At 45.0% G+C, this 27,632-nt stretch overlaps 1 protein-coding gene and 1 non-coding gene across 3 annotated transcripts; both read right to left on the reverse strand.

The window, feature by feature from the left end:
- Positions 1 to 8,111: 8,111 nt before the first annotated feature.
- Positions 8,112 to 27,075, reverse strand: CACNG7 (calcium voltage-gated channel auxiliary subunit gamma 7). Of its 2 annotated transcripts, none has more exons than XM_032487890.1 (6): positions 26,957 to 27,075; positions 24,002 to 24,226; positions 23,249 to 23,335; positions 22,738 to 22,878; positions 9,915 to 10,060; positions 8,112 to 9,569 (listed from the first exon to the last, which is right to left on the reverse strand). In XM_032487890.1, the coding sequence occupies exons 2-6, from the start codon at positions 24,195 to 24,197 to the stop codon at positions 9,312 to 9,314; spliced, it is 828 nt and encodes a 275-aa protein (XP_032343781.1). In that variant the 5' UTR covers positions 24,198 to 24,226; positions 26,957 to 27,075; the 3' UTR covers positions 8,112 to 9,311. The 2 variants fall into 2 exon arrangements, with proteins under 2 accessions (XP_032343781.1, XP_032343782.1); XM_032487891.1 differs by having other exon boundaries at positions 26,927 to 27,075.
- TRNAV-CAC lies at positions 19,951 to 20,022 on the reverse strand. Its single transcript has one exon. It is a non-coding gene; the product is annotated as a tRNA-Val (tRNA).
- Positions 27,076 to 27,632: the final 557 nt, after the last annotated feature.

Genomic DNA, 27,632 nt, shown 5'->3' on the forward strand with positions numbered 1-27,632 from the left:
CAGATTTCCACTGGAATTTCCTTAGGTCAGTTGACTTCATTCTCACCATGTCCCACGGGGGAAAGGAGTTTAGAGAAGCATTCTGACACCTTTGATTTAGAAGCAAAGAAACACTAGCCTCAAGGGAAGGGGCTTAGAATTCATTCATTTAAGAAACATATTTTTTGAGAGCTTCTGTTCTTTTGCCGGGCAGAAGGATATAGCCGCGGACAATAATGCTAATTGATATAAAATGAGTGCCGAATGTTAGAGACTGTAAGTGATTTGCAGACATGGACTAGGTCTTCTGGGTTCTGTTATTATCAGCCCCTATTTTGGGGGGGAGGTAATTAGCTTTATTTATTTATGTTTAGAGGAAGTACTGGGGATTGAGCCCAAGCCCTCATGCGTGCTAAGCATGTACTCTACCACCTGAGCTATACTCTCCCATCTTATCAGCCCCCATTTTAAAGATGTGAAAACTGAGGCTGAGAGAGGTGAGCATGTAGGTAGGAAGTAAAAACAGTGGGAATTAGAGTCAAAGCTTTGAAATTCCAGAACCAGTGCTATTTTCACTGCTTCTCTGTTCTTTGGTGGGGTGAGGGGAGTGTTTATATCCGAAATGGGGGAACTATAAATAAATAATAACAAAAACGGATACTTCCAAGGGGTGAAAACAACATGAAGATGATAAAATTAACCAGGGTTTCTAAACCTCAGGACTATTGGCATTTGGGCTCTGTAAGTCTCTGGTGGTGGGAGGGCTGTCCTGTGCATTGTAGGATGTCCAGTGACACCCCTGGACTCTACTCACTAGATGCCAGTAGCAAGGGATTACAGAAAAAATAATTCAATCTGTTCCACCTCAAATACTGTTCCTTATTGGAAGTCTTTTAATATTTTCAGCTGTTTCTCCTCTTACTTGTTTTTACATCCCTAAATAATAATTATCTTCTAGATGTGTCAACATTATACACTGTAGATTTTTTTTCTCTGATAAGTATTTAACTCATGTAGATCTCATTTTCCCTGCCTTCTTCCCCATATAGGTATATTTAGTTCTTCTACTGGTTAATCTTGTGATATTAAGTAATAGACTTAAATCATGTTTCCTTCTTTTAGAGGGCATATCTCTTCTTTTCTTTTTTTTTTTTAACTGAGTTTTGAGACAGAATCCACATACCATGCAATTCACCCACTTAAAGTGTACAATTCAATGGCTTTTAACTATAGTCATAGAATCATGCAAGCATCAACATTAGATCCATTTTAGAACATTCTCATTAGCTCAAGGAGATATCATACACCCCTCAGCCAGGCATCACCCTCAATCTCCCCACACACCCCCACCCATCCCTAGGCAATCACTAATCTACTTTCTGTCTGTATAGATTTGCTGATTCTAGACATTTCATATAAATGGAATCGTACACGTTCCTTTGTGATGGGCTTCTTTCCCTTAGCATGGTGTTTCCACTTCTGTGTTAGTACTTCATTTCCTTTTTATTGCAGAATAATATTCCATTGTATGGATATATCACATTTTATTTATCTATTGGATATTTGGGTTATTTCCACATTTTGTCTATTATGAGTAACGCTGCCATGAACATTTGCATACACCTTTTTGTGGTTACGTCTGTTTTCACTCTTTTGGAAGAGAATTGCTGGGTCTTATGCTTATCCTTTTGAGAAATGAGCTAGCATCTCTGGACTTCATTCTGCAAGTTAGAAATAAGAGAACTACTGAACAACACTTCCGCTCTTGAAAGGACTCTTCAGAAGGGGTGCCACAGAATATACAGGTTATGGGCCTTTTCAGATCTCATTCCTAAATTTGCTCATGACCTCATCTTGCATTAGCTGAGGTCTCCCATTAGATTAACCTGGAGACCAAGAGGCTATAGGCTCAGAGATAAGTATGCTAAGCCCCTCACCTTGAGAAGGTCATCCACCCTCACTTCCCTTGACCCCATGTGGTAGGCAGAGCTCCAAAATGACCCCCCAAATTACCACACCCTGGTGCACACACCCTGTACAACTCCCTCCCCTTAAATGTGGGCAAAATTTGTGAATAGGATGGAGTGTCACTCCCGTGATTACATTATATACAAGATAAAGTGATTTTGCATGTGTAATGTTCCTGATCAGTTGACTTGAATTTAGTCAAAAGGAAGATTATCCTGGGTGGGCCTGACCTAATCAGGTGATTCTTTTAGAAGGGTCAAGAATCACATCACACCAGTCAGAATGGCCATCATACAAAAGTCTACAAATAATAAGTGCTGGAGAGGGTGTGGAGAAAAGACAACCCTCCTACACTGTTGGTGGGAATGTAAATTAGTGCAGCCACTAGGGAGAACACTATGGAGTTTCCTTAAAAAACTAAGGATAGACTTACCATATGACCCACCAATCCCATTCCTGGGCAAATATCCAGAGAAAACTCTAATTAAAAGAGGTACATACATGGGGTGGGGGGAGGGTGTAGCTCAAGTGGTAGAGAACATGCTTAGCATGCATGAGGTTCTGGGTTCAATCCCTGGCATCTCCTCCAAAAATAAATAAGTAAACTTAATTACCTCCCCCTGCCAAAAAAATAAAGGTACATGCACCCCAATATTCACAGCAGTACTATAAATAGCCAAGATGTGGAAGCAACCTAAATTTTCATCAACAGATGAATGGATAAAGATGTGGTACATATATACAATGGAATACTACTCAGCCATAAAAAGATAAGTGAATCACTTTTCTGTACACCAGAAATAAACACAACATTGTAAGTCAACTATACTTCAATAAAAAAATAAATAAGAGACAAGAAGCCAGAGAAATTCAAAGCAAGAGAGTCTCCTGCTGTCCTGAGGGAACAAACTGCCCCATTGTAGAGAGAGTCACATGGCAAAGACCTGAGGGTGGGAAATGCTAGCAAAACAGAGGGACTTCAGTCATACAACAACAGGAGATGAATTCTGCTCAACCTGAGGGAGCTGGGAAATGGATCTCTCCCTAAATGAACCTCCAGATGAAGACCTAGCCAGACAACATCTTGGTTTTGCCTTGTAAGACCCTTTGCACTGTTTTGGACTCTTGATCAACGGAAACTGTGGGATAATGAATATGTGTTGTTTTAAGCCCCTGTGTTTATGGTAATTTGTTATGCAGCAGTAGATGACTAATACACCCTGTAGATCGCACTGTGCTGTGAAGTTCGTACAGGGGCCACTCAGGTAGTCACATTAATGCCTCCTCAATTCCTCCCTCTGTCTCTCCTGACAACCAGTTAGTCCCTGTGTGCAGACCCCTGTCCCTCCTGGATCCCTTTCATAGCCATTTTTTTCTCTCTGTCCTGCTCTTGTCTGGACTGTGCCAAGCCTACACCACTGATCTCCCTCTAGTCCGATTTTCACTTGGTCCCTAAAGGCTCTTTCTAACCTTCAGAACTGACCTTGTCATTCTTCTGCTCAAAATTCTCCTATAGTTCCCTATTGCCGTCAGAAAAAAAAATCTAAGCTCCTCACCTATGTCCGTCTGCCTGGGGCACCAGTCTCATCTTACGCCATCCCCACGGGTGCCTCCTGCCAACTGGAGTTGTTTTCCCTACTATGCCCAGCTCCTTTGTGCTTTTGAGATTTCTGAGTGTGGCTCCTTTTCCTGGACTCCCTTTCCATCTCTCAGTTATATGACAAACCCTCTACCAGCTTCTGAAGATTCAATTTACATGCTCCTTCCTCCAGGAAGCCTTCCCTGATGTATCAGGGGTTGTAGCTGTTCTTCCATCATGCCATACAGTGCCCCCACTAGAGCACAGTCACCCTGCATTGTGATCCATCCATCAGCTGGTCTCCCCCAGCAGAGCAGGGGCTGCTCAGGACAGGCACAGGTTTGGTTCACTTTGGTGTCCCCTAGAGCCCAGCCCTAGTAAACAGGAAGCTTCAGTCCACAGGTGCTGAATGAATGGATGGATGAAGGAATGAATGAATGACTCAGGGAATGAGTAGTGGATTACATATTCTAGGGTCCCTACCCTCCAGCAGTCCCTGCCCAACCCCCTCCCTGCCTCAAATCCTGAATGTGCTTTTTCCCAGGTGCTTGAGTGTTTTTCATCAACAACAGCTGGGGCCTTTGTGTTTCCTCAAGAGGAACAGAGTGGTGGTGGCGTGTTTTCCCGCTGTATCAGGAAGAGAAGATCAGCGTTTCTAAAATGTCCTCATTCAGGGTGAAGTGGAAATATTCCAGCACTGGGGAGTCAGATGGCTTGAGTTCCAATCTTTGCTTTTCCTTGTCTCCCTAAAGGACGCAGAACCAAATCATTATTCTTTCTGCACCTTCAACTTCTTGTCTAAAAAAGGGATTGAAGGTGCAGTTAGCAATCTCCCTCTGGGTGGGATGCTCTGGGACTGCTTTTCAAAATCACATACATCCAAGGAATTCTGGCAGGGCTCTTTTGGTGCCAATGAAACCCCTAAAATTACGTTCAAAATTTTGTGAATATGGGTGTCATTTTCTGGGGGTTCATAGCTTTTAACTGATTCTCAAAGGGATCCCTAATCCCCTAAAAAAGTCACTCGATTTAGCAAAATCTCATTTGTATTAATAAAAATAAAGGTAAAAATTAAGTCAAAAAATATCCCCAGACATTGCCCAATGGCCCTTCGGGGCAAAATCACCCTAAGATGGGAATCACTGGTCTAGAAGAAGAAACTGACAACAACCCTTCCCTCTCTGGGAAACAAAGCTGGGATTGGGAAAAGTGAGGAGAAGAAAGTTATTTTTTCTTTTCTACCCTTCTCTGCTGTTTAAATGTGAAAATCATGACAAGGTATTACATTTATAATAAAAACAAGTTTGTTGTTATATTACTTCCATTCACGGGACCAGTACACAGCTGTTGAAAAATGAGGCATATCTCTGCATCTGATCTATTGCCTTCATGGCATACAGCAGCAATGCTTAAAATTTTTGGCCTCAAGACCCCTTTATATGCTTAAAAATTGTAGCAGACCCCAAGGAGCGTTTGTTTACCTGTGTTGTGTTTATCAATATTTAACAAATTATAAAACTCAAACTGAGAATATTTTAAGATATGTATTCATTTAAATAAAATAATAAATTCATTGCATGTCTGCATAAACAAACTTATTTCAGTACAAAATGACTATAGTTAAACAAAATAGTGGTATTGTTCTATACTTTTGAAAACCTATTCAATGTTTGGCCTTAGAAGAAAGTTTGATTCTCATATCTGCTTTTGCATTCAATCTATCGTGTTATCACCCATGGTGAAGCCTCCAAAAGACTCTGGACTCTATATTCTCATGAAAGACTAAGTGAAAAAGGCAAATAACATCCTAGTATTCTTATTAAAGTGGCTTTGACCTCATGATGGCCACACTTGGAGAATCACTGATGCATAGTACTGATCTGTAAATGAAATAAGTTCAAAATGCTGTGTAAAAACCATAATAGATAAGCAGTTGTGACTGTGTAGTTTCTGAGATCAGAGGAGATTGGGTGCGTTCAGGGTGGTCTGGCCATAGACAACTGTGTAGTTTCAATATACATGGAGGCATACAGCTCAGTGGTTCAGCATGAGTAGTCTCAGGATTCCCAGGATTCAGATCTTAGCTTGACCACCTACTATCTGTGTGACCAAGAGAAAGTTAATTAACCTCTCTGTGCCTCAGGATCTCATTTGTAAAATGAGGATGATAAGAAAAGCACCATCCTCCTTGGGTTATTCAAAGCAAAATGCTGAGGACTTGAATGCAAAACAGCCAGCACAGAGGAACCAATAAATTATGCAATTAATTTATGCAAACTATTGTTATTAAGCATCTTTAATAACAATAAGGTAGTTATATAACTGATACTAAATTATCTCCATAATACATTGCCATGTGAAATTGGAAGGTACAGAAAGAACTATGTTCAAACTATGATAAATGTTGTGTCCAATAAACATGCATAGGCTACAGACAAACCTGTGTGTGGATTTAAACACACACATATATGCTTAAATATGCACACAATATTCTTGAAATTATACCTTAAAAGATGATAATATCTTTGCACAGAGGATATTTCTGGATGTCAGGAGGTCAGAAGTAGGGCTGACTTTTCATAGCATTCCTTAAAAAAAAAGGCAAACAAATCTTTAACTATGGAATCCCATTCTATTCTCAAAATGTAAAAAAACACAAAACAACAACCAAAAACACTAGCTTAGTTTGTTTGTTTGTTTTGTTTAAAGAACATACACTTGAGGATTTTAGGTTGTTAAATTCTGGACCAAAATCAGCAAATATCCCAGCACTTGCACCACCACCGCCCATTCTGCAGGCAAGACAGACAACACCAAATGATCAGGATGGCAGGCAGCATCAATCGATGGGGACATCCTTTCCCACTGAGCAGATGTTCAAGTCCTTCTCAACAGTGTGCTTCAAGCAGCCACTGGGAGTCAATTAGTCTTGACAAAGGAGCTGAAACATACTTGCCTTCCCAGTTCTCAAGCATGACCTCCAGAAATTCCTGAAATCATTGAAAATGACTCAGAGTATTTCCCTCAGGGAGTCTGATCCTGCTGACTCTTAATTCTCTCCTGCTAACCTACCCCCACCCCTCTCCCTGTTCCAGAGGGATTTGGAGTCCTTCTGGCCCATCCCCTTCCTTCTTTTTTTTTTTTTTTTTTTTAACAGAAAAAGAAAATGAAGCCCCAGAGATTAAAAGACTTGCTCAAGGTCACAGTATGACTTTGCATCAAATTCGTAGAAGTAAAATACAGCAGCTGAGAGAGTAGAGTCTGGGATTAGACAGGCCTGGGTCTGAATTCCCCTCTGCATCTTTCCAGCTGGGTGACATTACCTCCCAGAGTCTCAGTTTCCTCATCTCCAAAATGCAGCTCTTTGGAATGCCTAGTTCATAGGATGTTTGGGAGACTCCAATGAACTAATTAATAGAAGAAAAGGGTGCAGAGTATCTGACATCTAAAGACAGCTTAATAATTGTGCTCGTGGTCATTTGGGGGTGTGGTCGTGATTGCAGAAGTTGTTCTGATTGCCCGCAAGAAACTAAATCTAGACGAGGTGAAGAACAGAAGGGCTGCACTGTTTGCTTTTCAATATACTTCAAGAATAAGCTTATCAAACATTCGGGCTGTCTTCAATCCCTCAGTGTAGTACAGGAAATCGCAGGTCTTAGACCACACTTCAAGCCGCTATCCCTTACCTGCAAAACCTGTACGCACGCATGCATGTGTGTAAGCGCGTGTGTGATAATTTCTACAAACAGGGCTGCTGGGAATGTCTCTTGAGATCATGGGTGGGAGGAAAGCATGTGGCTCATAGTAGGTGCAATAAATGGCAGCAGGTATTTCTCAACAGAGTGACCAAGCATTAAGAGGAGCCACTGCTCCTTGGTGCAAAAAGGAAGGAAGCTTAAGTTTTGGGATCAGATAGCTCTAGTTCCAGCTCAAGGCTCTGCCAATTTCTACCTGTGTGACCCCAGGTGGGTCATTTCACCTGTGTGGACCTAGCTGAGAAAGGAGCCTAATAAACTCAACGTGCAGGCTTGGGGAGAAAATTTAATGAAACAACGAATATAGAAGGAAGGCGAGTAATAGTAACGGTACTCTTGGTAGTCAGAGTGATACCAAGAGTTAATTTTTATTGATTCTGACCTGTGTCATTTGCTGTCCTACAAGCTTTACATGGACTGAATTATAAAGTGCGGCTGTTAAGAACTATGATGATTAAGCAATCTAACAAACACCCATCTAACCTTACTCTGTTGCACTCTATCCCCCACCTCCACCCTAGGGGTAGAGGCCTTGGAGACCTGGACCCGCCACCTGTACCCTGTGCCCTCCCGCTGGTCAGGCGGAGACGTGTTTGAAATAAAGTTTATTGAAGTTTCTGTCGGTATTTACATATGATACACGGTAAATAACAGAGCCAGGCCCCCCACCCAACCCTTTCCCCACCCCGAGCCCCCCTCCCCCCAGCCTCGTTAAAAATCGCTGCGTAAAGACGGGTTAACTGCTGCGGTTCCCCCCTCCCCCCTCCCCCCTAAGATGCAAACTAAAAGCCCCCGTCCCTCCCCTGCCCCCCTCCCCCCACCCAGGGGGCCTTTCTAGTTCCGTGTACAACACTGTGCTACCTCGCCCCTCCTCCCCTAATAAGGGGGTGGGGGTAGTGAGTTTCTTGTGGCCCCCCCAATCTGTCCAAGGGGGCGGACGGACCCTTGAAAGAGGCCAGATTTGGGGGTCTGAGCTGGGAAGGGGGACTTCAATGAGGGGGAGTGCCAGAAAATGGAAGACTTCGAGGTTTGGGGGGTGTCGGCCCCCGCTACTGCCTCTCCCTCCCCCGACGGGGCCTCGAGGGGGAAGAGGCGGGCACAGGCGTGGAAATGGCATGGAGGAATCCCTCCACCCTAGGGTCTCCATCTTTGCCGTGTGGTGTGTGGGGCTGGACGCACCTAGGGGCTTGAGTGGGCGGCGGAGAGGAGGCAAGGAGACAGAGGAAGAGAAAGGAGAAGAGGAAAGAAGCCACGGACGGCTGAGAAAGCAAGAAGATCCATTAGAGAGCGCCCTTGAAAAGGCAGGTAGCCTTCATAAGGCGGAGAAGAGTCCAGCAAGCGAGAAACAATGGGGCCTCTCAAGTGTGTGTGTAGGGGAGAGGTGGGGGGGGAGGGGTGTGTGTGTGTGTGTGTGTGTGTGTGTGTGTGTCGGAGGAGGCCACGTTAACCACACCCATGGCCTCCAGCCCCCTGCCCAACCCAGGAGCTGCAGGCGGAGACCCCCCCGCACCTGTGGGCCTCCCTCCAGGCACCTGAGGACGCCGAAGGTCCGGAGGTGAGACTGGGCCAGGAGAGAGAAAAGCTGGGGCAGAAGGGAGAAGAGGACGGCTGGCATTCCTGGCGGCCGCAGGAACCCACTCTCCAGCCCAGAGCCCCTGCGGCGAGGCGGAAGGCTGGGGGCTCAGGGTACGTGGACGCACGCGGAGCAGAGGAACCTGGGAGGAGGAAATTGGCTGGGGGGGGGGCGGGCCATCTAGGGGTGGGAGTCACCTGGAAGTGGAAGGGACCAATGAAGTGGAGGGGTCAAGAAAGTGGGAGGAGCCATTGGAAAGAGGGCGGGATTAGGGTGAAGAGGCGGGGCCACCAGGAAGAGGGCGGGGCTAATGCGTGCGCAGCATCCTCCCCGTGGGAGCCAGGAGTCCCGGGGAGTTGCCTGGAGCTGCGTTCCCAGGAGGCTCTAGAGGAGGAGGAGGAAGAAGAAGAAAAGGAGGAGGAAGAGGAGGAAGAGGAATTCTCCGAGGGGCGGGGCCTCAGCAGGGCGAGGTGGAGATGTGCAGGTGGTCAGGGTACTTGATGGCCGGAGGATAGTTCTGCGTCATCTGGATGGACACATCGCTAGAGATATCGGAGGGACTGCGGCCGCGGCGCCACGCCTCGGGCTGCAGAAACTGGCCCGAGTAGTCGGAGCAGTCGCTGAGACGCGGGCGGTAGAAGGCCGGGTGCGGACGGTACATCTCCTCCTCCGCGTAGCGCTTGGTGAACAAGTACACGGACATCACGCCAGCTCCCTGTGGCAAGGAAGGATCAGAGTCCCCGAGGCTGGGCCCGGGCTCCCTCTGACCTCAAGACTCAAGACCCCCAGCCCCTCCTCTCCAGGGACCCAAGATTCCAGGCCTCTAGCTTCCCCCTTTCCCAGAACCCAGGAATTAGGGTCCCCGCCGCCTCCTCCCCCAGTACCGCAGGCTTCCAGACCTTCTTCCTCCAGGAACCAGGGTTTAGGACCTCAGCCACCCCCTCCTTTTAATTCAGAGTCCACACCCCCAGCCTCCTCTTCCTCCTGGACCCAGATTCATGCCGCCCACCCCAGACCCCATCCCCGTTAAAGACGAGAGTCCGGGCCCCACAGACCGCACCTCTTTGAGTAGGAAGGAGGAAGCGGCGAAGGCAAAAGACCACCCGTAGCGATAGTGGAAATACTGCTCGGAGCTGCTGGGCCTGTTCATGACCTCGTCGTTGATGCTGGAAATGTAAAGAACCAGGCCCACCACCAAGGAGAGGCCTGGGGGCAGAGGGACGCCCTTGGGCAGTCAGCAGTGGACCCTTTCCCCAGCCCCAGATCCCCTCCCCTGTCCTCCCTGCTCTATCCTAGACTAACTTCCACCTTTTGAATCCCCTTGTGGGCTGGGGCTTGGCTGGGTGCAGGGAGCCCAGAGGTAAATCAGCAACCTCCTCCTCCTCCCCCTACCCCAAATCTGCCACCCAGGAGCTCACAGTGCAATTGGGGAAGGCAAATATGGACACTGATCAACAGTCACACCCACAGTGGTATGTGCTATAAGGGTAGTGGTAGGACAGAGCTCTGTGGGTCCAGAAGAGGCACCAAACCCACCTGGGGCAGGGGTGGAGGGAGTCAAGGAAAGATTCCTGGAGGCATAGCTTTGTCCAAGTCCTAAAGGATGAGGCTCAGGGAAGAATTAGGGTATGCCATTATACCACTCTGGGCAGGGACAGAGGGAACAGCACGGGCTAAGGGTTGGAGGGGGATTGTTGAATGGATCCATCTATGTAGCTGAAACCTGGGCCAGAGCCACAAGAAATAAGGCCAGAGAAGAAATTTGGGACATTGACATGATGAGCCTTGAATGCCAGGCTGAAGAGCTTGGCATAGATGCCAAGGGCACTAGGGAGCCATGGAAGGTCTGGAGCAGAGGAAGGACAGGGCCAGATCAGGGTGTTAGAAGATCCTTTGGGGCTGGTTGGTTCTGGGAAGAGATTGGAGGGGAGAAACTGGAGTTGTGATATTCCAGGGGGAAGAGGATGAAGCTGAGCTGAGGCTGTATAGATAATAAGCAACAACAACAACATCAGTAATAATAACAATGCAATAACAATAGCAACTGCTTATATAGGTCTGCTGTGCCAGGCACCATTCTCATTGTTATATATGTATTAACTCCTATTCAAACTTCACAACAGTACTTTCAAGTAGGTACCCTTTGTATCCCCGCTTCTAGTTGAGGAAATAGAGTCTCATGGAGAAGGTAGAAAGGAGACGTCTGGTTTGAGAATTTTTAAGAAGCAAATATCACTTCCTCGAGATGAGCTTTCTTTTAAACAGTAGCCATGCAAGGGTGGTTTAAAGGAGGCCATAAAGTCCCCTGCCCCAAGTTAATCCAAGTAAGCTTTATCAGCATCTTCCCCTAGAATCCTACAAATAAACACCTGTGTGCCTGTCACACCCAGAATAAATCTAAATTCCTTCCATTGCCTCCAAAAGGGGTTAGCAAACTATGACCCCAGGGCTAAATCCAGCCCACCTCCTGTGTTTGTATGGTCTACTAGCTAAGAATGGCTTTTCTAAAATTAAATGGTTGAGAAAAATCAAAAGAAGAGTATTTTGTGGCACGTAAAAAGTATACGAATCTCATTTGGCAGTTCCTCAAAGTGTTTAAAGATAGAATTACCATGTAACCCAGCGATTCCACTCCTAGGTATTTACCCAAGAGAATAGGGAACATATGCTCACACAAAAACTTGTGCATGAATGTTTGCAGCAGCATTATTCATAATAGCCAGAAAGTGGAAACAACCCAAATGTCTATCAACTGAATGGATAAACAAAATGTGGTATAGCCATATAAAAGAATATTATTCAGCCAAAAAAAGGAATGAAGTACTGATTTAAACTACCACATGGATGAACCTAGAAAATATGCTAAGCGAAAGAAGCTAGATGGAAAAGACCACATACTGTATGGTTCCATTTATACGAAATGTCCCAAAACAGGCAAATCCTTAGGGATAGAAAGTAGATTTGTGGCTGCCAGGGAGTGAGGTGGAGGGGAGATTATGACTGGCTGTTAAAAGGAGTGAGGTTTCTTTCTGGCGATGAAAATGTTGCAAAATTAGGTAGTGGAGATACTTACACAACCTTGTGAATATACTAAAACTGTCAAATATGTGAACTTTATGTTATGTGAATTATAGTATCTCAATTCAAAGAGTATATGAACTTAGAATTTCAGGGTCCATTAACAAAATTTTGTTGGAACACAGCCACACCCATTAATTTACATTTAGCCTATGGTTGCACTGGCAAAGTTGAGTAGTTGTGACAGGCTGTGTGGCCAGGAAAGCTAAAAATATCTATTATCTGATCTTTTACAGAAACCTTTCCTGACCCCTCAACTGCAATGCCTACATAGTCTGGTACCTGTTAAATTCATCTCTAGTCAGTTTCTCCTTGCACCGTCCACTTTGATCACATGACTTTTCCCACCCTTCCTTGAACATGTCAAGTTCATTTCTATCTCAGGGTCTTTGCTCTAGCTGTTCCCTCGAACTGGAATGCTCTTTTCCCCAGATTTCTCCATGGTCACTCTGCCACTTCATTTAGATCGCTCCTCCCTTGTCACCTCTTCAGAAAGGATTTCTATGATCTCCTTGTTTTAAAAAATTTCCCTTTCACTCAAACTTAGAGAAATGCAGGTGAAAAAGATGAGGAGATACCATTTCTCATCCATCAGATCGTCAGAAGTTAAAAAAAAGTCTGGGTAAAAGGAAGCTCTTATATGTAGCTTGTGGGGACACGAAATAGTCCAACCCCTATGGAGAGGAATTTGGCCGTATGTAACAAAACCACACATATATTTATCCTTTAACCCAGCAATCCTACTTCTAGGAATTTACCCTGAAGGTATCCACCCAACAACATGGAAGCGCACGCATACAAGTAAAGTCACTGCATCATTTTTCATAATTGCAAAATATTGGAAATGACCTAACTGTCCTTACATGGAGGATTAGTGGAATAAACTATAAAACATCACACAGCGGAGTACTTGCATCTGCTTGTTTTTGCAAAAAGAGACATAGGAGGGAAGGCAAACATGAAGTCGATTACCTACAGGAGGTAGGGAAGGACAAGAAGGAAGAGATGGGAAGGAAGTGGCACTCCTCTGAGTATATATTTTTGCATAACTTTCACCTTTGGAACTATGCTAATATTTTATATATTCAAAAGATAAGAACAACAAGGATGAGGGGAAAACTAAAATTGAATATAGACAAAAATAAACGAAGCTAACTTTGTATTAGATGAATAATACAACCAAAGGATGGGGGAAAAGCAGTAATCCAAGTAACTTTTGGACAAAGTACTTTGAATATACATCTCAGTTTGAAGACAAAATGGCCTGCAAAGAAATCTTGAACCTTATTTAGTAGGTTTTTGTTGGGAGCACTGTAGGGACAGCAGTACTTAAGTTATTCTGTGTGCATAGTGAGGCTGAGCAAATGTGCAAATTTGGGGAGCTAGAGGTCTCAGCCTGAAAGAAGAAAGATACAAATCAGAATGGGGTAATTCAAGAAAAACTCCTGGGGCATCAGTGTAAACTCCTGTTTCACAAATATATATATAATTTCCTAGATTGTGTACTGAAATATCCTAGAAGCAGTGACACCCTAGCAGCAATGAGCAGACCTCACACCCAGATTTTGGTGTCTATTATCATTCCCCCTAAATCAGGAGTAAGGAAGAAATAGCTCATTTGAAGCCTGAGGCAGGGACAGTAAAAGTGTACTCATGCCACAAAATAAGGAAGTACTGAAAAAAATGTTGGAGACAAGTTAAAAAAGGAAAGAGAAAGAAAAATACCATATGATATCACTTATATGTGGAATCTTAAAAAAAAAAAAAAAAAGACACAAATGAACTTATTTACAAAACTGAAACAGACTCATAGACATAGAAAACAAGTTTATGGTTACCAAGGGGGAAAGGGGGTGGGAAGGGGTAAGTTGGGAATTCGAAATTTGCAGATACTGACTACTATATATAAAATAGGTAAACAGTTTTCTACTGTATAGCACAGGGAACTATATGAAATATCTCATAGTAACCTATAATGAAAAAATACGAAAAGGAATATATGTACATATATGTATGACTAAAACAGTATGCTGTACACCAGAAATTGATACAACATTATAAACTGACTATACTTCAATTTTTAAAAGCCATTAAAAAAAAGAAAAAGGACACAGGAACTTGTTTGAAGGGGGTTCCTGATAGTCCAACTGGGGACAATTTGAACATCAAAATGAATAATAAAGTAGTGGCAAGTAACACACTGAATTTTTTAAAAGTATGAATCCATACAGACATATTCTTTAAAGAAATAAATAATAAAAGAAAAGAGTGACATCCATATAGACAGAACAACAGAGTCAGAAGACACCATTCTGCAACCCTTGTAGTGATACTAGGATTCAGGCAAGCATAATCAGCAGACATTAAATCACTGGATGACAGAATCTCCCCATGCAACATCTATTAATTACAAAGAGATTTAAAAACCCTTCCTTTATCGTAAGGGAACATGACAGATACCGTCTGAAACATTGATGGAAACTAACATCACAATGACGGGGCAGACGGACATCCTGACCTCCTCCTAATGAGATCGTGCCACTTCTCCACTTACATGGTGCCCCTGCTGGAAAAGCGTAACCTGGATCCACTCCACTAGCGCAGAAACCGCGGGGCGTTCCACAAAACACTAGCTACACTCTTCAAACAACTTCAACATGAAAGATTAAAAAAAAAAAAAGGCACAGGAACTATATAAAAGATGGCAGGAGACGAAAGAGACACAGCAAAGAGATACAGTGGGATCCTAGCCTGGATCCCAAATCAGGAGAAAAACTGACTATAGAAGGCAGTTTGAAGACAACTGGTGAGGTCTGAACATAGGCTGTGTATTAACTATAATACTGTATCAGTGTTAAACATCCTGAATTTGATTACTGTATGGTGGTTAGGGAAGAAAATGCACTTGTTCTTAGGAGATATTTGCTGAATATCTAATGTTTAGGGGTGAAGTGTTTGTAATTTATGTTCAAGTGATATAATATAAAATAATATAATATAATATAATATAATATAATATAATATAATATAATATAATATGTACATACATGTATCGATGTATACACATAAGATAGAAGGAGAGAAAGACAACTGTGGCAAAATGTTAAAAATCAGTCCAGGTGAAGAATATATGAGAGTTCCCTGTACTATTTTTGCAACTTTTCTGTACATTTAAATATTTTTCCAAAACAACAAATTTTAAATGAAATAGGCATCCCCGTACAGAATTCCACCCCCCGCAAGGTGCCAAAGTGTTACCCTGCAAATTACTTATTCATTGTAAAGATAAAATATACCTTTTCAATGGAGAGCTCTAATGCCACCCCCTTTACCAAGGGTTTGAGGTTTGTTCCACTCCTGGTGGGACAACTTGACATTATTTGCTATCTGACATAATGGAGTATAAAGAACTTGGCACCACCTCTAAATCTCGCCAAACATATTTAAACAAAAATCTAATTAAGTCTCTACCCTGGATATAAACTTCCAGGTCACAGAAAATACAAAGAAAGAGGATCAAATCAAATAATGCAATGAGGAAACAAGCAAACAAATGCAGGAGGTGAGGTATTCTACAAGTCACCCCATTCTGCAGTTTTCAAAAGGACTAAGACATGGGCCAAGGTGTAACACTTGAACAAGTGATCAATCTTAACACCTCAAAAAAAGAGACAACCAGACATTGTTATGTCTCATGATGTAATGCAGTAGGGTGTACCAGCACCACTTATCTATGCAGCATTTTTGCCAAAAAAAAAAAAAAAGTCAAATCTGGATCTGATCTACAGTTTTACAGGAAAACACAGGATGGATGAACATATTAAAGCACAACACAGGAACGCAATTGGAAAGATCCAGAGTATGGGAATTCTATAAGACAAATGACTAGATTTCATCAACAAATAAATGGCAAGGAGAAAAGAGAAAGAGGGGGACTGTTACAGAGTAAAAGAGTCTTTGGAGATCTATCCACTAAATGCACAAGTGGAATTTGGATCCTGATTTGCAACAAATTAATTGTAAAAAAAAAAAGGCATTTATGAGACAAGTGGGGAAGGTGAACACTGACTAGATATTAATATATATTAAGCAGCAATCCTTAATTGATTTGGGCATGAGAGTGGCACTGTGGCTATGTTAAGTAACAAAGTATTAATTTCTCAGAGATATACTGAAATATTTGTGGATAAAACAATTTAATGTTTGAGACTGGATTTAAAATCATGTAGTGAAATGCAGAAGGGAGATATAGCAGTAAGACTAAAAAAGGAGTCACCATATGTTGATAATTGTTGAAACTGAGTGAAGGGTACATGGTAAATTATACTAGCCTTTTTATATTTTTATAATGAAATATATTTTTAAAGTCAGTGTTGTGAAAAAAAATTGTGCAGGAACTAGTTTAGACTAAAAGAGGCATTAACTAAATGCTATGCATGAACCTAGATTGAATCCTGGTTCTGGGAGAAAAGCTATAAAAGGCATACTTGAAACAACTGGAACAATTTGAAAATGGAATGAGTTGTATTATGGAATCATTGTAAAATTTCTAGGTTTGATAATGGTGTTGTAGTTATGCAGAAAATGTCCTTACTCTTAAGAGATGCATTCTAAAATGTTTAGACATGAACTATGATGATGCCCAAAACTTACTTCCAAATGGTAAAGCCAAAAAAGTGTGTTGTGTTTATGTGTGTGAATAGAGAAAGAGAGAATATGGTGAAAACATTGGCAAAATGCAAATATCTATGTGGATCTAGGTGGAAGAAGGTATTCCAGTGTTCATTGCACTATTCTATAGATTTCAAAGTTTTCATTAAAAATTTGGAGTGATTGAGGTAAGATAAAATAATGACCCCAATCACTCTCCTTCCCCTTAACCTGCTTTATTTATCTCCATAGCCCTTATCACCACCTAACATTATATTTTCTATTTGTAAATTTTTAGTCACAAGTCTCCTCCATTTCCTCTATGATGCTTGAAACTCGTCTACCTTGTTTCCTATTGCATTCCTAGCGTCCAGCACAAGATTCAGCAGACAATAAATACTAGTTGAATGGATTATACTTGCCATGCAAATAGAACTTCTAGACCAGCTCATTAGTTGCGTCTCCCTTTTGAATCCACTATAAATCCCCATTCCTTCAGCTCCTTCAAGCATTAACCTTTCCTTGCTCTGGACTACATAGCACTTTCAAATTCTAGTATTCCCTAATTTTGACATTCAAGAAGAAAGGCATCAGAGAGAAGTCTTGAAAGATGAGTAGGTTTATAGAAAAGGTTTACCCAAGGAAGCCCAGAAACCATGCTCACTAGAGTACCCTAGTCAAATGCAGGGAAGTCCTCTTGATTCCGCTTTCTGTCTATTACCCAGCAAAGATGGTCTATTATCAAGTGATGTCCATTTTATGTCCTGAATCGCTCATAAATCTAAACTCCCTTTTGCATCCCCAAGCCCTCTGACTCAGCTAAAGATCATTCTCTATGCCTGGAACATTGCCCTCAAATCTGTATCTGTTTTATTTATTTTTTTAATTAAAAAATTTTAAGGGGAGACATAATTAGATTTGTTTATTTTTATTTATTTATTTTTAACAGAGGTTCTGGGGATTGAACCTAGGACCTTGTTCATGCTAAGCATGCACTCTACCACTGAGCTATACCCTCCCCTCCTTTCTCCATGCGACTCTAACCTTCTCTTGTCAAAATGTTTCCTTGGCTCCCTAGTATCCACAGGAGAAAGTTTTCACTCCTCAGCCTGACATTCCAGGCTCTTGATGATCTGATTCCTGCTAACCACTCGTTCCTCATCTCAAGTCCCATATTTCACATTGTAGTTCTAAATAACAAATATTCTCCATACAGAGAAGCAGAAGCAGGGTTGATGAGAAGGAAATAGATATTTCCAAAGAGAAGGAGTTTTTTGTTGTTGTTTTTTCCTTTTTTCCTTTTTTCCTTTTTTTTTTTTTTTTTTTTTTTAGCTAAGAGTTATTTAAAAACAATGTCATGAGGGGAAGGTGGAGAGGGATAAATTAGGAGTTTGGGATTAGCAGATAGAATCCACTATACACAAAATAGATAAACAACAAGATCCCACTATATAGCACAGGGAACTATATCCAATAGCTTGTAATAACCTGTAATGAAAAAGAATATATTTATATATGCTTAACTGAATCACTATGCTGTACACCAGAAACTAACACAGCATTGTAAATCAACTGTAACTCTATTAAAAAGATAAAAATAAAAATAAAGTAAGTCTCAAAAAAAAAGTCAAAAGATAAGTTACTCTTGTCATTCTTTCTCCTTCTTGTTCATTTTACAGTGGCTCTGGTTCTCTAAAAATAACCTTCTTTTCCTTTTTTTTCCCCTTCCCTCTTTTTCTCTCTCCCTTCCCCCTTCCTTTCTCTGTAATCCAACTCTCTGTCTCTCTCTCACTCTCCCCACTACATCTGCTTCAGAATTCTTAGAGCACAGTAGGCAAGAATCACCTACATTCCAAAATGAATAGGAGAAACCTGCCTTAGGAACAATGGGTTTCAGAACCATGGAGAGCGACACAGGCGTCCACCTCTATCTTAGACGTTTTCTAGGGTCTTAATACATGCTGTGAATTCCATCTCTGTACAAGGCACTTACTTTTTTCACTTGAAAACTCCCCCCCTCACCTTTTCAGCATCAATTTAGATGTCACCTGCTTTTGGAATCCTGGTCATTCCCACCCTCTCCACCACTCCACTGTGTCCGCTGAATGCATCTTTCCTTTTCTCAGAATGTCCTGAGCTGCTCTTACTCTTATTTGTATCCCTTCTACAAATACTTCATCGTGTACCTTGCATCAGCAACTCATCTAGGTTCTGAAGATACAAGCAAGAGCATGTCCCTGCCTTTTGGAATTTACATTCTGGTAGGAGACAGAAAATGAACAAGATGACAGTAGCAATAAGTGCTACAAAACAAATATAAAATAGGGAATGTGATGGATAGTATAGTGGGGGCAAAACAACACTGGGTACCACTGTCAGAGGAAGAAACTGAAGAGGGAAAGTTGGAGCCCTTTGAGAATTAGGGGGAAGAGACTTCTAAGCATGGAGAGTTAATGAGTATCAAAGTGAGGCTGAGGTGATCATTTTCAAGGAATAGACTGAGGTCAGTGCATCTGAAGTTATAAGCAATGGAGAGAGTGTTAGTGAGTCAGGAAATGAGGTCAAAGATCTGAGCAGTAACCAAATCATGGAAGACCTGGTCAGCCAACATGAGGAGTTGGAATGTATACTAAGTGCAAAGGAAATCCACTGAAGCATTGAAAAGATTTAAGTGCTGTGTGATAACCTTTGCTGGACACGTAGCTGGGAGCTGTTTGTGGCTAACGGCATGTAGACTGCCATTTTTGATTCAGCACATCTTCAGTACCCAGCACAGCATGGGGCATGTAAGATGTCTCTGTAAATGTCTGATGAGTGAATGAATGAATGAGCAGATGCATCGAACATGTTTGAGGATCAGGGGTTAATATGAGCCATGCATGGGAAACCTGCCTCTTATGACCTGGAAAAAGAAAATCAATGGCACTCCAGCCTCCTCCCTCTTCTCTCACCAACCAAATAAAGTCAGTCATCTGGTTCTATTGATTCTTCTGTCAATATCCCTTTCTCTCAAAGCCATCCAGTCACCTTTATCCTCCCATCCCCCACCCCAGCTCAAACCTTATCCTCTGTTGACTGGACCACTGCATAAGCCTCCTCCTTACTTTCCCCATTTCCAATCTCTCCCTTGAGTCCACCCCAACACAGGTCCCTGAGGGATGTAAAATATCCAACTGTGACCCTGTCCTTCCTCTGCCCCAACCCTGCCACCACATTCTTCAAAACTGAATGGCAACTCCACAATTTACCAGACCTCAGGCAACTCCTGTCTCTCTCTGTCTTTTTTTGTAAACTTATTTATTTATTATTTGGGGGCAGAGGAGGTCATTAGGTCTATTTACTTATTTAATATTAGTTTTTTTTTTTAATGGAGGTACTGGAGATTGAACCCAGGACCTCATGCATGTGAAACATGTACTCTACCACTGAGCTATACCGTCCCCACCAAGTCTTGATTTCTTCATTGAGAACATGAGGTGATTGGATGAGATAATTCCATTTCAATATCTAAGATACTAGTACTATTTCCATCCTTTCCTCCCCTTTTAAGTCTCCTTTGTTTTATGATTTTTAATGGGGGTGGGGCAGTAGAGTGCCAGGCTGAAAGCCTGGGTTGGAATCCTGCTTCCACTTTGAAGCAACTTAACTTCTGAGTACATCTATTTCCTCAACTGGAAAATGGCAAGAATAATAATGGTATCTGCCTTATGAGGTGATGAAAAAGAAATAACTTAATTTGTATAAAGCACATAGAACTTCCCCCAACCATGGCACTCAGTAAAGTGTTCATTATTATGGTTGTTGTAGTTATTACTACTGTAAATCTGTGTGTGTGTGTGTGTGTGTGTGTGTGTGTGTGTGTGTGTGTGTATTTAAAACTATTACATGATGAGCACTTATATAGTGGGCTGGCCTTTCGCATCCATGATCTAACCAAGGGTCAGAAAACTACTATTTGTCCCATTGCCTGTTTTTGTATGGTTTGCAAGCTATGTGAGGTTTTTACATTTTTTAATGATGGGGGATAAAACTAAATTATAATAGTTCATGACCCATAAAAATTACATCGAATTCAAACTTCAGGGTCCATGAATAGTATTATTGGAACACAGCCAGGCCTACTGTTTAACCTCTGGTTGCTTTGGCACTCCAGCCCACATGGCTCACAAAGCCTGAAATATTTACTCTCTGGCCATAAGCAAATAAAGTCTGCTGACCCCTGATCAAGATTTGTCCTCTCAACAGCTCTGCAAAGGAAGGCTGAAGCTTACACAGTGAGTAATTGGTAGAATTTTAACCCAGTTCTTTATAGGTTCACAGCAGTGTGTGCCTTCAGGCACTACACCCTACAAACTTCAAAGCACACAACTGGATAGCTTGGGGTGGGGTCCGTAGGTCATAGTCTATGAAATGAAGTTCTGAAAGCAGGGTTCAATCTTCCCCAGATTACTCTATTATTACATCAGAGGCCTGACTCCCAGCCCTGAAGGCAACATTGTTCCTCAGTTTGACCTTGGGAAGCCTGGCCCTGATGCACTGGTATGAGCATGGCTTTGGGGATGAGAGTAACCTTGATTCTAATCCCAGCTCATCCATGTACCAGCTATGCTGCCTCCTCTGTATCCACTTCTGTGAACCACAGACAATGGGATTTTCCTTCTCATGTTTCAGGTGGGTTGAATAAAAGTCCCCATGCTCCCTACCTTTGCCCCACTTTCTGTCTCTCTAGGCCACTATTTTTCTGCCCTGACACTCTGGAATGGTGATATTGTGCCTGTCTTATTTTAGCTCAGTGTCTGGCTCCACAGGCTGTGATTCAAGTTTGCATGGAGGTTGCACCCCGGTTTCCCTGGGAAAAGGTCTCATCAGGTTAGGTTAGAGGCACAGGGGAGGTTTAGCCTAGAGAAATTTGGGTGGGGAGTGGGGAGGAGCCTGGGGGGAAGGGACATTCGAAGATCCATCTTCAACTATTTGCAGAGACTCCAAAGAGGTTGCCTACTGCGGGCCCCAGGGGACAGAATGGAAATGAGACGTACAGTGGGGTTTGCTCATAAAATACCAACTGAATTAAAAGGACCTAAATGGAATTTAGTTAAATTACGTTGAATTAATTCGAATTGAAGTGAAGAACTGAGTCAGAAGAGACTGGGGTTAGTCAGGCCAGATGGATAGAATTAAGTACGTGAGAGCTGAAGCGATCTGAGCTGACCTGAGCTAAATTGGACCGAATTGGACTGAACTGAACTGAACTGAAATCTGAAGGAGGATAATACTTCAGAAAGTACTCTGGAGCTCAGGACACTCAAGTCCCCAGGCACTAGCTTATGCTGGTATCTTGAGCAATTTCTGGGCCTCGGTATCCCCATTTTATTATGAGTGCTAATAATAACTTCCAGACAGAGATGTTAAAAGAAAGTTATGAGATCACTCATGCAAAAAGCCTTGTATCTCAAAAGGAAAAAGAACTATAAACAAACCTTGAACTCTAGCTAATGACATGCATGGTGAAGAATTTATGGTGAAGTGCACTGATGCCTGCAATCACTTTGAATGCATTTAAAAATGGTAATAAGATAGACTGAAGTATGGGTAGAAATATAGACAGATGAACAGATACAGGATAAAGCAAATCTTGCAACGTGGTAAATATGGACTCTAAGGTGTGGATACAGGGTTCTTCCAACTTTCCTGGTTGAAAAATTTTCAAGTAAAATGTTGCACAGAACATAAAGAGCCTTGTAATCTGCTAATTGCTAAAATATCAGGAGTGGTTAAAAATACAGTCTCTGGAGGCGAAATGAGTGCGTTTGTGTCCCATCTCTGCCTCTCACTGGTTGTATGGCCCTAGGCAAATGACTTCATCTCCCTGAGTGTTCATTTCCATATCTGTAAAATGGGGCTATTAATAGCATTGACCTCACAGGGTTGTTGTGAGTATCAGAACCGAGCTTGGCACATAATTAGCACCCAAAAAGCATTCGCTGTGATTTAGCTGCTTTCTCCATTTCACAGAGAGGGAAAGTGGGGCTCAGAGAGGTTCTGCAACTCCTCCAGGATTGCACAGCAAGGAAGTGGCTTTCTCATTGGAAGAGGAACCACAGGTTTCTGGAACCCAAAATATTCCCCCAGTCTGTAAATCATTTCCTTGGACTTACCCGACAGGATGAAGAAGATTCCGGAAACGAAGGCCAGAATGGTCCTCTGTGGGCGGATGTGGCCGATATTGCTGATGACGAACGCGGTGAACACGAGGAAGAGACTGACCATGGGGAAGGGGGTGGCTGTGCGCACTGTCTCTGGGGGAAGGGTAAGGAGAGAGACAAGGGTGAGGGGGGACTCTCCGAGGGGACACCTCCCCATCCTCCCATCTTCCTGGCTCCACTACTTTTGCGCCTTTACATGGCTCCTCCCTGCTTGCTCCACCGCTTCACCCAGACCCCACCGCCTTTGGCTTGACCCCACCCCTTTACTATTGACCACCCACTTCCCAGGCTCCGCCCCCTTCAGCCCGGTCCCTCCTTCTTACCCAACCACTTTGTCCGCTTTCCAGCTTCCGCTCCTTCCCTTCCACCCCACCCCTTCCCTGGTCCTGCCCTTTCTTCCAGGACCCGCCCTGAGACCCTGCCCCCTTGTTGCTTAACCCCGCCCACCCTCGCTTCCCCTCACTCAGAATATTCTCCGTGTTTTCCGTCACCAAGTTGATCTCCGGTTCAAGGAAATATTCTGAGGCCACGCAGCGACCCTTTTCCCTGCCTGGAGGGGAAGATAAGAAAGCAGGGCTGAAGGGGCGGCTCCTAAAGTTCCGGAGAGGCAGTCAGGAGCAGGACGCACAGCACAGACTCTGGGATGGAGATGTGAGGCTCAATCCAAAGCTCATGGTCTGTACTACGCTTAGGGGGTCGCAGAAGGGGATCGGCAGGAATCTCAGTGCTCCTTCTCCAAGGTGCCCTAGAGACCCTTGGATGGAATAGGACAAGGCTGGAAGCCCGAGTCCCAAGTGAGAAGGAGATGTGGGCCAGGCCTCCTGAATCCCTGACGAGGACAAGGTCTAGCGGGTGAGGTGCAACTGGATTCCTAGAAGGAGAATGGATTTTTTTTTTTTTTTAAATCCTGCCCATTCTACAAGGAAACTGTCCAGGAGACACGTTCTAAACCTAGACTATTGCTTCTAAGGGGTCAGGAGACTCTGGTGGGGTTCCTGGGGATTAGGAAACTGGGGATTGTGTGAGCACTAGGGCTCATTAGATCCAGGGAATAAAGGGCTAGAAATTGAATCTCCAGGTAGAAATTGGACTCTCCAGGAGAGAAACTGGATCAATTTCGGGCTTTCTGGCACCCAAGGGATGAGATTACAGATGAGGAGCCTCGGGTCTCAAGCAAGGCAGGGAGAGTTGACCGGAGGGCTGGTGAGATCTGTACCTGCGAAGAAGCAGACTCGCCATAGGCCGGCATGCAGCGCCATCTTGACCTCCGTGGTTTGGTTTTGCGGCAGCACCGTTCCCTCCTCCATGTACAGCCAGTAGTCCGTGCTGACCGCGATGCCCACGAGCAGCAGGCCACACGCGCCAAACACGCTGCTCAGCAGGGTCAGGGCGCGGCTGCTGCAGTGACTCATCCTCAGCGGCGGGGGGCGCCCTGCGGGGCCTGAGGGACAGAAAGCTGAAGCCCTGATGCGACCACTAGAGTCCCCAGACCCCAGGCAGCCATGCGGGACACTGGCCCCGGGCCAGGTTCACCAGTTTCCAAACTGAAACCTCTCAAATCTGACCTCTGGGTCCTGACCCATGACCCCATCCCTGGATTTGAACCGGTGATACCAACTCTTGAACCTCAACACCAGGACTGGCCTTCCCAAACTGGATACTCGTGCTCTGCCTCCGGATCCTGAACAGAGATGTCGTATTAGAACCCCCAACCTCTGGACAATATTTCCAACCATAACCTTCACCCCAGATCCAGAGACTGACCCTTGATTCCAACCATGTGTCTGGACCTGGGTCCCAAATATCATGACTCTGACTAGAAACTCAATTTCCAGATTCTCAGCTTAACCTCAGAACCAGTCCTTCCAACCCTAACTACATGCCCTGATCTGAGACCTTAAATCTAGACACCAGAGCCCATCAGAATCCCTAAACTTGAGCCTGGGCCCGTGACTCAGAAACTATCACATTGATCAGGCACTTGAACACTAGGACCAGTGCACACCCCCAGTCCTGACTCTGTGCCCTGATCCAAGGTCCCTGATCTCGAATACCAGACTCCAACAAGAGCATATCACCTCAACTCTGAGCCAGGGTCTAGGTCTCTGGACCCTGAATATTGGACCTAGAACACTGGATGCTGAGCATTGTAAGTTGTCTAGAAACCCTAACCCAGGCCACAAATCCTGACTCCATGCCCAGACCTAGCACCCTGACCTCTTTCCTTTGGACTCTATCTCTGAATAGCAGCCAGAAATCCCCAAAGTGGGTCACTAACCAAGGAAGGACCCATACCTTGGTCTCAGGCCTCCCATCTAAGTTTAAACACTTGGACTCTTATCTTGATCTTTAACATTCAATTCTAACTCCAAGACCTTGACTCGTGATCTTTTAACTCTGATCTGATGCCTTGACCTCAATTTGGTATCCCAAGCTGAGATCATGGACCATGTCCCAGATCCAAGATTCCAGAATCTTAATTCTCCCCCATCCCAAGTCCCTGTAGGCCCCTGAACCTGGGACGCTGGAACTCCATCCGAGGCTACTGGATCCCAGAATATGGGGGCCCAGAGACCTAGATTCAGGATTTTGGCTAGAGACTCCGGGATGTCAAAGCCATGATCTGGGAATCCCCCAACTCAGCACCCTAACCAGAGCATTCCAGTCAAACAAGTGACCCTCCTTCAGACTAGGAATCAGTCCTCTGAATTCTAAAACCCAAATCAAGAAGCTCAGGATCCCCATTTCCTCCATCCCCATAACAAGATCCCCAAATTCCCTAGCAGGGATTTTTTGACTCCAACTTCTCATTCTAGGACCTCCAATTACAGACCCTCTTCAACATCCAACCTGGCACCCAGATCCCCATAACACTGGACTCTCAAAACAAGAGATCCCCAGTTCATAGCTGTGGACTCCCAAATTCCAATCAGGAATCTGGAGATTCCAACTAGAGAGCTCCTAAATTCTTACCCACTTAGTCACCCCTCACCAAGAACTTTTCCCTAAACCCATGATTTGGGGGATTCAGTTTGGGATCCCCGTTCTATCTCAGCCAGAGCCTTCAACATACTGAATGCCACCATCTCCATCACCTTTTTAACTATGACTGTTAAGACCACTAATGCCCTCCCCACCAGCAATGCAGCCATGACTTGAGACCTCACCCTCCTTAACCAGAATTCTTGTAGCCTTGAAACTCGACACAACCCCAATAAGAACCCTGGAGTTTAAGATAGTCTTCATTCTGATGCCCCCCCGCACTCCATCCCAGCATCCAGTACCCTCAGCTTCACCCCGCCCTGCCCCCAGCCTCCTGGTGGATTCAGGGATTGGAGACTGGCTGGCTCCGACCGGCTTTTCCTCCCATCCCCCGCGCCATGGCTCCATGGCTTCACTGCCGGCTGCCTGCTCTTCTTCCAGTCCGCTCATCTCAGAAACAAGCATCAAAAACCCTGTCACCCTGACTGCCTTAGTCCCAGGTAGCTGACCTCAGCTCCCCTCATTGGCTGCGTGGACTCACAGCTGGGACCTTGCCCACTGTCACCTTCTCACTTTCCCCCTGGAACTCCCCTCCTTCCTCGCTCCGATTCCTCCTCACTCTAAATGGCCCGCCCAGATCTCCTCATTCCCCTCCAGCCTCCAGCCCTTCCTCCTTTGGGACCCCCCCCACCCCCACCCCAGCCCGGAACCTCCTTATCCTTCTTTATCCCAGGCTCTCCTGGATATAGGCTTCCGGACCCCCGGGGTCCCATGCTGCAAGCCTCAAGTCCAAACTCCACCTCCCTTCAATCTCTGGAGACGTACTCCCCCTTTCTGGGGACCCCTTCTTAGACTCACATCCTCCTTTACCAGGCTCAGGCCCACCCCCTCATCCAGGACCGCCTCCCTTGAGGACCTGGCCTGCGCCCTCCCTCGTGCCCACGGACTCTAAGACTCGGACACGGAGAGTATAGTTGTCCCACTCTAGGACCCTCGGACCTCGTCCTCCCGGATTTCTTAGGCCCAAATATCCCTCCATCCTCCATTGCCTCTTGTACTCGGGTGTCCGATTGCCAGAATCCCAGCCCCTCCAGAGCCACTCGGGTCTCTTTCAGCCCCAAACCCCGGCTCCCAGCCACCTCAAGGGGGGCCCCCTTACCTCCTTCCAGGACCCTTCCCTCGCGCTCACCTCGCTCAGGGCTGGGCGGACGCTCCGGGCCGCGGGCCCCGCAGCCGCATGACCGGCCCCGCGGCTTCCCCCGGCCGCCGCCGCCGCCGCCGCCGCCGGGGTCGCTGGTGCCCGCGCCCCCCGCCCCCGCCCCGGAGCCCGGCGTCCCGGCCCCCTCCCGGCCTCCCGCCTCCCACCCCCCACCCCCCGCGCCCGCGGCCTCACTCGGCGGACGACGCCGGGAGCTGGGACCCGCGGCCGCTCATTGGCTACTGCGGAGGAGGGGAGGGGCAGGGAAGGAGAGGGGAAAGGATGCAGGGAGGGAGGGAGATGGGTCTTGAGAATGGGGGAGGCAGGGAGCGAGAGAGAATAGAAACGGAGGCAGAGAGCCCGAGATGGGCAGGGGCACACAGACAGAGAGACAGAGCCGAGAGTCCCGAGTCACACCGAGACCTCGAGGCTGAGAAATTCTAAGTCTTGCAGGGCTGGAGACTGGAGGAGATACAGAGATGGCCTAAAAGAGACAGAGAAAAAGAGAGGCAGAGATCGAGTCTAGGACCCCCTCTCTTCGCCCAGGCTCAGAGACTCTGGGGTCCTCGAAGTGGCGAGGTCACAGAGACAGAGAGAGACAGGTAGACGGTCAGAGGCCTTGCGCGAAGAGACTCTGAGATCCAGAGACCTTGAGGTAGAGAGAGAG

This window comes from Camelus ferus, chromosome 9 (genome assembly GCF_009834535.1).
Source record: "Camelus ferus isolate YT-003-E chromosome 9, BCGSAC_Cfer_1.0, whole genome shotgun sequence".
Classification (NCBI taxonomy): domain Eukaryota; kingdom Metazoa; phylum Chordata; class Mammalia; order Artiodactyla; family Camelidae; genus Camelus; species Camelus ferus.